This window comes from Ruditapes philippinarum, unplaced genomic scaffold (assembly GCF_026571515.1).
Source record: "Ruditapes philippinarum isolate M1 unplaced genomic scaffold, ASM2657151v2 ctg6012_1_1_1_1, whole genome shotgun sequence".
NCBI classification, from domain to species: Eukaryota; Metazoa; Mollusca; class Bivalvia; order Venerida; family Veneridae; genus Ruditapes; species Ruditapes philippinarum.
In genome coordinates, this window is record NW_026865643.1 from 89430 (window position 1) to 103404 (window position 13975).

The 13975-nt window shown below is 31.0% G+C and overlaps 1 protein-coding gene across 1 annotated transcript; it reads left to right on the top strand.

The window, feature by feature from the left end:
• Positions 1-10209: 10209 nt before the first annotated feature.
• Positions 10210-13234, top strand: LOC132729875 (uncharacterized). The gene is made up of 2 exons (XM_060715710.1): positions 10210-11350; positions 12407-13234. The coding sequence occupies exons 1-2, from the start codon at positions 10562-10564 to the stop codon at positions 13118-13120; spliced, it is 1503 nt and encodes a 500-aa protein (XP_060571693.1). The 5' UTR covers positions 10210-10561; the 3' UTR covers positions 13121-13234.
• Positions 13235-13975: the final 741 nt, after the last annotated feature.

Here is a 13975-nt window from a genome sequence, read left to right on the forward strand (position 1 = left end):
GAAAGTAATTTTTATCTTAAGAAACCTACTGTATTTTGGTAACTATATAAAATAGACATTACTAGGTGGCCATTAAATGCGGTAAATTAGGCCGTAACTTGGCGGAATATCATCATGAAATTTCTGAGATCTAATAAAATCTTACTACAAAGAATGTCACTTAAAAGTGTATGTGTATATAACTCTTAAATCGTTACATGTACCCTTTGAATATATTTCTCAAAATGTTTCTAGCTTTTAAATAACTCATAAACTGAAAAATAAAGACAATGTTCAACAAGACAAGGTCACGTTCAAAGAGTCCCAATCCTGCTAGGACTATTTGCAAATAGACTGGTATAAGAACAGATGCCGATTATTTCAGTGTCTTGTCAGGTGCCAAGCAAAGTGACAGTCATCCTTTATTTGTTACTTAGAAAAATATAGATAAAATCCATAAATCAAGCAGACGACAAAATTATGTAACAGACGATAACCATCCAAGCATGCAACAGATTAATAATGATACGATGAAACGCAAAGATATATCTAACTATGGATAAATCTTTAAAAAGCAAGAAAAACAAATCAGAAAAAATAAGCCCTTTTCAGCTTCAAAAGTAACTCATGTGTATGTACGATTGCTTTGTTTTCCAATCCACCAAAATAGATTACATAAACGTACATAAACGCATCCGTCTAAAGTTAAAATATTTCTTGGATTACATTTTATTCAAATGCAGACATCTGTCCAAATATTTTACATTTCGATAATCCGAGAAGCGGTTATATAAAGATGGTTTGTGTAAACAATTTTCTATAAAATACGGTATTGGATTGCTTTGTAAATAATTTTACATCTAGAATGAAGACTACCTGATAATGAATCCATCTTTACTGCTGAAGCAAAAGCCCTTGGTGTGACATTGTCATACATTTCGAAGAAAAAATGTAATCAATTTGTGATGTAAAAAATAATTGCACTTGTAATATAATGATCAAGAAACATCTGTTGCGATTGCATAATGTCTTACAAAAACTGTCATTCCAATTATGTAGGCTCCCAAGCCACTCAAGAATACGAGGAAATCAAAAAGGTTGATACTTAGGCTAAAGAATTATTAGTAGAAATACGTTACAAAATAACATTTTAAACCTTCCGTTAATTTACTTAAAATATCAACTGAATAGAATTCGAATTGGGGCAACCCGTATTTAAAAAAGTTCATGATATCAACTTCTGTCTTGACGTATCGTCATCTCTATCTCTTCTAAACCGTCATGAATCGTATGTCGTACAAGATATCGTACCGGACACAGTCTAGAGACGATGTCCCATTTTTACAGCTTGTGATAATAATTTCAACGTCAAACATTTCAATCTTGAACAGTCTTGCACAGGACTGCGACAAATTCAGTATATTACAATACATTCACTAAGAGATCTTTTTTGCCTCAGCTCCATTCAAAACCCTGATCGATTACTTAAAGGAAGTAAACTTGTCTTCTGAGAGATTTATCCAACATGTTTTATAAACTTGTATGAACTCATTTTAAAGATTCTGTAACTCATTTTTTTATGATTTTATATCATAAAATAATGCTCAAATGAAGATTTCTCTATATTATAAGTTTCAAAAAGCATTATTTTTAAAGATATTACCGAATTAACATTTCAAGTTAATAAAGGGGGGTAATTAGAAATTTATTTTCTATAAAGTCTGAGTCAAGTTTTCCAATAAGAAATGAATGCATATATTTTTATGATTACATATAATGTACACAAATATTTGCAGTACATATTATACATATTCTTTGATGTTTGAAAATTGTTTTAGAAGCATGATTATATACATATACAATGTTTATAAAATATCACTTTAAGTGTGGTAACAATACAGGATCTTTAAGTATATTAATATAATAATTAGTGGTTGATGTGGTATGGCCAGTAATGTGTCAGTGTGCCGTTAAACCCTAATAAACATTCAAACCTTATTAACTTCCTAAATGTATTCAACATAATCAGATGATACAAAATATAACTATTTTACAATCTTATTCTCTTAACATTTCATTGCAATATTTTTTTTTAATTTGAAAGGGGAATGGGGTAAGGAACATAACTACCCCCCCCCCCACCTCCCTCCACACTGTACAACTCTTGGATTTGGTTAGTGTGCGGAGCACATCTTAGATTTTGATATAAAATTATAATTTTAGTGAATACCACGCAAAAGTAGTGAAAATCGCGCAAAAATATTACTTGTGACATCCTTTGGAAAAACTAGTTAAATTCAAAATCTCCTCTGGAAGTGCAATTATGGAACCTCTTCGAGGGGAAACAAATCTTGATCTCTACCTATATTTGTTATTCAGAATTTCTGAATTTTCAAAGAAACTGTTTGCAAACTTCAAAAGAAAACGATATATGTGTACATTAGCTAAAAAAATTAATAATTAGATAATTAAAAGAACGTTTGTACTAAAATACGTTATAAACCACACGGCCAAAGAAACTACTACGATTTCCGGTAGTTTAAAACATTTTGTCAAAGTCATACTCTTAAAACTATAAAACAGAATAAAAAAAAAGATAAACTAATGTTATGTAAGCATTATTTTAGCATTGTATAATGTTTTTAAACTTTTAACCTTACATGTATATTTTGATAGGTTACTAAGCTAATGTCCTATTAACCCTGAAGAAATGTGGCTTCATTTGACAGATTACTCAAAATAAAGCTGCATATTTGTAAATTTATTCTTCTCTTTACTTTATTGTATAATTTTTATTGTCATTTTGAAAAGTTGTATCCCGGGGAAACGTGTGTCAGATTGCGTTTAACAGTTTAAATCAATGTCAGAAGAAAATATGATAGAAAGCTTTCATATTAAAGTTCATAAGATGTATGTATTTGTAATGTACCAATTACCATAGATCTAACAGACACACGATTGTGTCACTCTTAACTTATATTATTACATTAGTATAGTATGATTGTTATGAAGACTAACATATAAAAGTTACATCACTTTAAAGGCGTATGCTATCGTCTAAATATTACGATTGTGTCATAATGCACGGTGCACCGTTTCTTGTAAAGCTGATATCATTCGAATAATACTTCAGTTATTATGCACCAACGAAATAAACTAATTTAATTTGGTTATATCTCTGTTGCTACTACAAACGTAAAAATAAAATAAATAACCACATATATTTGAAAATTTGTTTCAAGGTAGATTTTTCCAAAGCGGACCATATTGTGCGTGTGTTACAGGAGATTGAAAACAATATAATAATATATATTTTAACTTTGCATATTATGAAACAAAAATTTGTGGTTGCCGTGGTTGCCGACCTCTCAATTCTAAGTTATTTGTCGTGTTATTTCGCGTAAAAAATAAACAATATTTCTTTTTGTGAAGTTGCTGAAACAATAATGAACAAAATGAATGTAAATTATTCCAATACAAATATTTTATGACAATGATTTATGTGGAACTGTAAACGATATATTCATATACATAACAAATATTAACGAAAGGCCTAAAATATATTGTGTGTTTCGGGCAACCTGACTTAATCTCGGGTAACCCACCCTTAAATGTTGAGTGACAATCGCATTCAGTGAAATCAGTATTTGTCACCGTTTTATCTTTAAGCAACATGCCTCCAGATGCGCCAAATTATTTCTAGAGTATCAAACTGGGGAAACGGAGTAAGATCTTAAGAAAAGAAGAAAAGAAAAAAAGATTCAAGATTCGAGTAAATATGCGCGATTTGTTGAAAACAGATTTTGCAGTATTTATCGCCATATTTCTACAGCGTAACTAACGCATAAAACCCTACCCCACCTATTTTATAAGTCTGTTGTCCTTAAAACAAACCAAGATTCGTTGCCTAATTATAGAAAAAGATGCTTTTAAAGGAATGTTGAAATAGTACTAGTGATCACATAATTATACAGTTTAATAAATCTGAAAATTTTAACAATATGAAAATGAAAATTTCCCGATCTATAAACGGCGTTTGAGCGTAGTTAGATGTTTTAAATACATTTTAAATTGTAAAACATATCAAAAAGAGGCATTCTCCAGCAACTTTCTTACATCGTAGGAATGAAAATTGAAATCATTCTTAATTACAAGTACATTTCAGTTCATATATTAAGAAAGATATTAAGGTGTGTGACAAGTAATCCAAACACTATATATAATACTTTGATAAATAATAGTAATATCAAGAAAACGTAATTTGAATACAATAAGAACATTTCAAAACCAGGCAATTTTCCATTTGAAAGTTCTTGGATAATCTCGAATTTTTACACGTGCATAAATACTAGTTGGTTTCCAGTGCTTTCAGCGCTTTGAAAGTGCTTACAGCGCTTTGATTTCATACTACATAACAACTTACGTCATGTCTTCGGTTATGCTGTCTATCATTTAAACGTAAATTGCTTTCTGTCAATCTTTACAATCGATTTAACTTGAAACGTCATCTAAAATAAATATAAAAATTAAACAAATGAATTCAATGTTTTACCCTTAGGACATGGTTAATCAGTGCTCTTTCTGCGAAAAAGAAACACATTTCCACCAAATTGCTTACGTAAGCATAATAGCATCATTCATCATCAAAATTACAATTCATTCACATATGATCTAATAAAACATGACTGGAAGCCAGACTCGCTTTGATCTCATAATTTGTTTAATGATTTAATTTATTTACAGCAGTGTAGGCTCGACGGCATATGCATATATCTTTACAGTTTAGGAAACAATTTAAAGACCATCGAAATGACAATTTTGACAGCTATTTTCGGTCCTTAATGGCTCTGTTAATATCTAAAGTGGCGAAGGATTGTCTGAAGATTTCTTTTCATGAAGCGGTTGTTTAAAAAGAAAGGTCTAAATGGGCGCTAGATGTTGTAAATTTGGCGAATAAACATATATTTTTAAATTGTTTTAAAACAAACTACATGGTTCGTGAAAGTGTGTATGTCAAATATTATTAATTGTAGAAACTAAAGTTTTCTGTATGTTTTTCAGAATTTGTTAAAGGGACTCCACTGAGGTTGTTTTTGACATGACGGGACTGGAAATAATTTTTCGAGATTAATGTTCCTCTTCATGTATGTCTAAAGTTCCTCCGCTAAGCTTTGTAGGAAAGTCATTTTATTATATTGTATTTATATTGTATTTTGTATTTGAAGGCTTTTGGACCACCATGGAGTTCCTTTAAAACTTTTTATAAAGCCCTATCGGTCGCTTGAATCTTAAAAGACCAAGGGATTTAAACATAAGAAAAAAAGTCATAAAATTGGCAAATCATGATTATTTGTATGATTTTGGTAGAGACCGCATAAGAATAATTTTCGTCATTGATATAATTTCCCTTCCACCGCCAACAATTAAGGACCAAAGATGACAGAATAAAAACTATTTTAACCTGGAAGATAAACAAGCCATGAGTGTGTGAAGTTTTAAAAAAAAGTAAATTAACAAGTAAAGAAGAAACATTTTCAAAGTATTCTCTATTTTCATTTATGGAAAGAGGACCCCACATAGTCAATATTATTTGAAGATTCTTTGTAGATAGTTAGATTATTTTGGTAGTCATGACAATAAGATTTCTAAATGAAATATATAGATATTAAAAACATCTGTTAAAAATAATCTTTATGATGTTGGAGCAGATATTGTTTAAAGGAATAAATATTTATTTCTTTAGAAAGGTCAAACATGAGTTTTATAATGTTCAAATAATGGTGAGCATGTAAGATGCTTTTTACCTGAAGAAAATAGCGCCATGTGTAAAATAATATGACATGAAAGTAGTAAAATGTAAATAAAGTAGTATTTTGACTTACATTCAAAATAATAAATCACTATAAATGTATAAATTACCAAAAAGCAAAAGAAAAAGACGACAGTTTAGATAATTGGCCAATGAGTAACTTGTTAAACTATAAAAGAATACCAAGAAAATGAAAAGATTTGACAAATAAAAATAAAGCATTGCTGGGCCATAATGGGCCTTTAATACAAAGTGTGCACATACTAATAGACGAACAATGATTGATGTAATACGTTCAATTTCAGCACTTTAAGCTGAAAATTAAAATTTGAGAATTAACATATTCATTGGTATTCACCTGGAAGTAGGAGTTGTCCCCCTTTCTGTACACAGACAAAATCGAAAAACATATCGGTGACAGGGAGATTTATCAGCTATGTAGTTTTGCAGCTCAGTCTCTATATAATTTCATCAACGAAATACGTATATGGTTGTAAAGGCCGTATCGCACAGTATCCATTTGATAATGTTACATAAAATTCATATCATTGTTGCCAATGTGAGCATGGTAAGTTAAGTAACTCATATTGAATTCAATATATATACGCGCACTGATATCACATTTACTCAATGTACAACATTAATTGTAAATGTTGCTTATTCAAGATAGTTGAAAATACTAAATGTATATTTTTTTACTGTATTGTACTGATTGTTACTTAACGACAATAGTTACTTTTGAACTCATTATATTATATAGAAACTATTCCACGATGTATATTATTATTGCTGTCGATGTGGTTTAATGTATATTTAATATATGATCAATAAACTATGGTGTTCCGTTTGGACAATCGTGTTTTTTTAATTTCGTCCTTACCCGCGATGCACGATGGTACGACGATGAAACAATTTTTGTCAATGTATTTCATGTTGTTCTACTGTATATCTAATGTTTCATCAATGTATAAGATATTGTTGTCAATGTAGTTGATATTGTTCTAAGTATATCGAAAGTTTAGTTAGCGCACACATTATTATTTTAAATGAAGTTCATGCACTTTTTGGTGCATCTTATGTTTTCTTGGTGCACATTACATTGTTGTCAATGTATGAGTAGTTCACTGTGCTCAATGTATATCTAATGTTTCATTGGTGTACATCTCAATGTCAATGTAGTTTACTGTGCTCTAAAAGCAGGACAGTGACGGTTTGTACAGTTATTCTGCATATATTCAAACATGTTGATAAAAAATATTTTATTTATTTTATTCTGAATAAATGTCTTAAAATGTTAACTACAAATGATAACAATAATTAAAAATAAACAACCGTAAAAACCAGTCCAATTTTTTAATTATGATATATACATGTATGTGTTGTATGTACGACTTTTCTTACCTTATTCAAAAACAGGTGTTTTGCACGTGCATGAGAATGCCAGCTGTAAAAAATGCCATATATAAAACATTTCTTTTTGAAATTAAAATATGCTAGTTTTGAGTTTTTTGCGCAGGCGTGCTTCCTTGTCGTGGCATTAACTGCACGGTTTTCTCGTTTTTCAACATGACGTGACAGACGATCCGTCATAGCCTACTATTTTGCCCATTAACTGCATAATTAAAGTCAACTAATCTTTTTGTAGAAGAATAATTATCTATTATATCATTTCTTTGAAAACCAAATTGTATTTTCGGATGTTTTTGGCCTTTTTCTGCACGCATTTTACCTCGTTTTGAGCCAAGGTCTCGCGTCAAGCAGCATTTCGTTGACAAGGGCATAGTATTGTCTACAATTTTAGAAGATGATCTGTCATGCATTTTGCTTTGCAAATTTAAATGTCCGTGTGTTTTTATGTTTTTGAAAATACTCGTGTTTCTTTAAAGGCAAAGTTACTTGTTTGTCTTAGCCACGCCAAGTTCATTTCTTTTAAAAATATTTCCTTCACATTACAGTATATGCGTCAAGTCACTAAGTTTACATAAAAATAATTTTAACGAAATGTTAGAATAAAAAATGATTAATTAAAATTTAAAAACTTTTTTAACATGTTTATTTTTGCCCCGTCTGTTGTTTCAACTTACTTGTCTAAACAACATCCCTGACTTAAATAAAAAACGTACGGTTGTCTCATAAAAACATTGTATTTGCGAAATTAACCGCCACTAGGTTAAAAATACATGTAAAATATATATAGAAGATGTGACTGGAAAATTGGAAATGTATACTATGAAGAGTTAGAACATTGTGAAAAATCAGGGCAAATCCACATTTATAGTTAAAATATAGCATTGAATATTGATGTTAATCTCCTCCATGTCGTTATGTTTACACAAGTAACAAAATTGCAATTTCAGTAAAATTATATTCAATATCATTATTTTAGGTTATCTATATTTCTTTATATTTGTTTATAAGAATACATGTTCATACAAAGTTTGCTTATCAGCATATCAAAAAGAAAAATAACAATCATCATGAGATTTTCATTTTACACTAATTCAAGAAACATAACTCGTGATAGCATGTTGTCAGTTACTGAAACATTTGTCTCCCTTTGTCTGGAAATTTAGAGAAGAACCATTGAGAAAGAGCAAGGTTCACTAACCATAGATTTTTGCCCTAGATTTTGGCAAAAATTAATTCTATGCATATGTTTTGTTTTCCAGTTTTGTTTATAAGTTCAATCCTTAAACTATTAAAAACAATTAAATTTTCAGTCATATGTTTACATTTAGTATGATTTATGGTCAATTGAAATACCCCTATTTCTAGCAAAATTATGAAAATTCACGATATTTTGGGTTCAAAAAGAAAATTAAAGTATCAGCACAGTCCAGCCCGAAAAAAAGATTTACACATTTGCATTGTAGAGTATCAAAGGCTTCTAGTTATATAGGATTAAAGTTGGGGCTTGCCTGTGCTCTAATACAAAATTGAAGTTTAACCTAATGTCTTGGCGTTATTTTGTGACATTGTTTTCATTAAATGCAGCTCATAAAGCATATAAACGGGACTCTACACTATTTGATTTTGTGCTTAATTATTAAAATATGTTTCATTAAAATAAATAAAAATAACATATGCACGTAAATCATTTTTAATAAATTTTTATCAGTTTCAAAATAAATCGAGTACGAATGAATTTTGGTACGAGTTTCGCCGGTTTCCACTGCGACTGATGTAAACAAAGCACTGACAGGTAAGCTTTTGCTGTTTTAAATGATTTTTAGTAATGTAAATATATGAATAAGTGCTGATATCCCATAATTACTTTCCTTAGACATCTCATTATTAAATTAGCAAGGAGCTAAGTAAGTTTATTAATTTAAAAAGATACTTTATCTCAGAATAACCAGTTGTTCGTGTTGGTTTTTTTTCAGTGAAAAAAAAAAACCGCTGTTTAAGAGGTTTTCTTACTCATTTAAAGGTTAGAGTGAAGACTTCAATTAAGTTTGTGTGTGTAAATATTGAAAGTGAAAAAAAATGAAATAGATCTACTGTATTTATTAGTATTTATTTAAAACTTAAAGGCACATCGTCTGCAAAATGTTTACCGCTTAGTTTATGTACAAGTACTCGTTAAATATCTTGAATTTATCACAAAGCTGTCGTGGCCTAGTGGTAACATAGCTGACTGTCACGCAGGAGATCCGAGTTCAAAACCTGACTTTTTCAAATTTTTTTCTCTCTCTCATTTAAATATAAATATCTTTTTTTTTTCATAATAAATAATATAAATAGTCGTATTGAAGTAAACAATAAAAAAAAAATGATTTCATTACATGCATTTTTTTCTTCATTTTTTTTTTATCATTTTAAGTCAATGCTTATCAAAAGGCCTATTATTCAGGATTTGTTTGTTAGTGTTGCAAAATGTCATAGATATTATCTAAAACAGGACTTAATATTTTTTCAGAATGGTCAAAAACTATCCTTGCATTGTATGCAAAAAGCGGACAAAGTCCAGGGACAGGCGCCCTCCTACCTTACCTGTAAGGAAATTTCTACAGAAGGAATTGGGGATAAGCCCAGCCGCAGATGATACAATATGCAGTGCCTGCAGAACTAAGTTCTATAAAATGTCTAAGTCACAGATCCCCGCCACGGGCAGTCACAGCAACACTGATAGCCGGCTTGATAGAGATACCGACTACGCCCCACCTTTAGCAACATCATCAACGAAGCCAATATGTAGTCCCCGTCTGTGAGTGATTTTTTGGGGTTTTGTCTTATCAGTAAAATTATTTTTGTAAAAAAGTATGTCAATTGACTGAATGACTTTAGGCTGACAAGAAGCTTGCTTTTAATGATATAGACTAATAATGATACGCAGGAATATTTATTATAAGATAATTATAATGCAACAATATTTATTATAAGACAATACTAATGTATCCTCTGGTAGTTTAACACAATATATGATTTCGCAACACATACAATCCGAACAACGGTTTATTGTATTGCAAAATATGGTATATTTATAAATAATTAAATCTCTTGTTTCAGGTGACGCTCAAAATCTCTACCACAAGTCGGAGTCACTCGAGGTGCTTCGTGTGCAAGCGTCCGGGACCAAAACTTATTAGCTTGTCGGCAGAGGGGCGAGTCAAAGCTTTTATTGAGCACAACATTCTGATCAACGTAGATGCCAGATGCTGTCCTGGTCATACTTCTGATGGGTTTATTTTACCAATAGCAGTGAGTACAATACATTCAGTGTCCAGCCAGTCCCTACTGAGTCGTTCAGCCATAAACGACTTACTTCAAAAAATGCGAATGGCGTGTACCGCTCAGCAATCATCATTGAGTTTTGATAGATTAAACGAAAGTGACTACCCCTCATTAACGGGCCTATCTAGAGAGCAGTTTGATGATGTTTGTCAACACTTATCTGATAAAGTTAAAAACACGCCTGTAAGGTCTGCTAGAACGAGTATTGGACTGCTCCTTGTCAAACTGTATTCTGGAATGTCAAACAAGCTACTGGCAACCATATTTGGCATAACTAAGTCCAGTGTCAGAAGAGCAGTATCAACCGTTCGACAAGCTTTTATGAGGGGCTTTGTGCCTCTTTATTTAGGTATTGAGGCATTAACTAGGGACGAAATCATCTCTCAGCATACGCGTCCATTAGCAAAGTCATTGTTTGGAGCTGAGAACAGCCTGATTCTTGTGTTGGATGGGACATATATCTACATTAATAAGTCCAACAACTTTGCGTTCCAGAGACGCACATACAGTCTACACAAAGGACGTTCATTGATAAAACCCATGGTCATAGTAACCACAACTGGACACTTTGTGGCAATTATTGGCCCATATTTGGCAGATTACAAGAACAATGATGCCGCTATTCTCAATCACATGCTTAGATGTAACATTGATAACTTTAAGGATTTACTACAAGAGGGAGACGTGTTTATTGTTAATCGAGGGTTTCGGGACTCCCTTGAACTACTAGCTGACCTCGGGATCCAAGCAGAGATGCCCACCCTGTTGTCAAAAGGACAAAAGCAGATGTCCACAGAAGACGCAAACACAAGTCGGCTCGTGACAAAAGTGAGCTTTTAATAAAATACATTTGTACTAAATTAAATATAATTCAGCTTGTACAATACATGTATACTTGCATTAAAAAATACAGGATTTTTTATCATTAACCATATAATTTTAACTAATTATAGATTATTTGGACTGAAGTGTACAGTTTTTCGTGCCTGAAAAAAAAGAAGTTATATTTGACCGAGGACAATATTGTCCTTAAAAGTAGATATAATCTACTCTTTATCTGTTCAAAAAGAAAGCACACACACAGAAGGAAAAAGTACTTTATTTTGAATGTTCAAAACATAAGGCTACAATTGAAATATCGTATACCATGGACAACAATGTATATCTATATGTTTTTTTTTAATATTGTATTTACCGCTGTGTTTCAAAAATTAAAAAAGCTATGTTTCATTGCTGTTAATAAATTATATTTATCACTGATAATCAAAGTCATCTTAATAATGATATGACATCTTTTTGATATCAAAATTTTTAAAAAACTGTTTCCACTGCATAATTTTTTTAAAGATTCAAAGTTCTTTTAGTCACGTCTACCATTTTTTTAACAAATGAACGTTTTTTTAAAAGGGCATACGATATTTAATCTTTAAAATTTAATTTTTGTGTTTCCAGGGAAACAAGTGTTTTCATATGTAGATTGTCTGATTTTACGCTAACATTAACAATTATTTTCATTAAACTTGTACTATAAAGTTGAAATGTTTTTCACGCTTACAATTTATAGGTAAAATAAGTTATTATTATTGATTTATTTTACAAGCACTTTGTAAGTATAATTATTTGAAAGTTAAAATTTAATTGTGCATTTAGATAAACAAATATTATGTGTAAGTTAAAGAAACATTTAGCCTAAGAATTTAACAAACTTAATGGGCCTTTAATGCTTATTAAAATTAGGAAGACAGGACTGAGATAATTCAAACCCAGTACAAATTTTTCTGGAAATATCTTTTGACAAATATGTTTTAGATTGTTATTAATATTTATTAATAAATATAATTATTCCAAGTAATGTAAGTTAGAACTATATGTTTCTTTTTACAGATCCGATGGGTTGTGGAATCTGCAAATGCACGGATAAAGCGTTTCAGGTATCTTGATCATGTTATGCCAAACAGCCAGATTCCTTACATTGGGGATTTTGTGCGAATTGTATGCGCGTTATCCAACAAATACATGCCACCTTTGAGTTCTCCTGCTTCAGTAGAAAAAGATGAGGCCATTGCTGCCAAGATGCTTGCCCAGTGTGGTAAGGTTAACACATTGAAACAGATGGTAGAAGAAAAAAAACTGCCTAAACGGGGAAAATGTTGGAAGCAAGCTGATGAAATATCTTTAGAAGGCTTCCCCAGGATAAGCGAGGAACAACTACGGGAGCTTACTCTTGGTGTTTATCAGCTACGACTTAGCTCAAGCTACATCCAAGAACACCTAGACGGCAACTGTGATTTATACTTCTTTGCGGAGGATCCGTCTCTTTTGTGTGTTAAAATGCAAAGCCGGCATGTAAGCAGCCGAAACTACATGCTGTGGATTCGCTACACAAATGATAACATCGACGCATGGTACTGTCTTTGTCGGGCAGGTGCACGTGTTGTTGGAATGTGCTCCCACGTCTCTGCCATTATATGGTACCTGGCATACAAACGGTACGAGGATGGTTCATCGGTCGGAGTGAGAAATTGGGGCGACCATCTCGCTGATGCAGCGGTGTTTGAAATAGATGGCGACTCAACACAGAGTGAAAGTGAACTTTAGATAAAAAAGTAATAGGAACAATGTTAAATCTAACATATTGAATGTAGATTTTCTTAGTCTTCAAATCTGAAATGATGAACATATGTGCCATTTATGTATAAACATTTATTAAGAGGATATTGTTTTCGTTTTTCATGAAATATGGAAACATGATAAAATTCCATTTATTTTCAATAATTTTAAAAATAACAATAATAATCATTGGATGATTAAAATAGGAAAATTCAACATTTATTAATGAAAAATAAACAAGCTACATTATATAACAATAGATTATATAGATAACAATCAGAATTTACCGATAGAAATAATGTTCACGCAAATTTTCTAAATATCCGAATTTGATATATCCGAAATATGTATAGGGAATAAATGGTTTATATTAATTTTGTAAGCAATAGTCTTTTTTATCTAAAAGATACTTTTATTATTTAGATATCAACAATATATCATGAGTTTATTTATATATATGTCAGTCAAATACACAGTAACATAATTTTATTTGAAAAATTGCTATGAAATTGGAGATTTAATTGAACGAACAGGTGCTCTAATTAAGACGACATTGTGACGTCATAGTAACTTGACCTGCTTAAAAAAGGTCCATTCTGAAAACGTAACACATAGTGCTATATGATGTTTAGTTTTTATCAAAATCTGAGGTGGGGCCATTTTTGGTAGTTAGTGAACCTTGCTCTTTGTTTATCTAAACAAATTTTGATAATTTTGGATGTTGATACTTTTTAATAGTGAAGACAAATTTTCATAATTTGAAATAGTGAAGGCAAATTCTGATATTTTTGAAATTATTAAGAAAAAATGTGCTACTTTTTGAAATGTTGCGACAAATTTTGT

Coding starts and splice junctions, on each gene's coding strand:
- LOC132729875 (XM_060715710.1), top strand. CDS start 10,562: ATGCGAATGGCGTGTACCGCTCAGCAATCATCATTGAGTTTTGATAGA. Junction 11,351..12,406: donor CAAGTCGGCTCGTGACAAAA/GTGAGCTTTTAA, acceptor TTCTTTTTACAG/ATCCGATGGGTTGTGGAATC.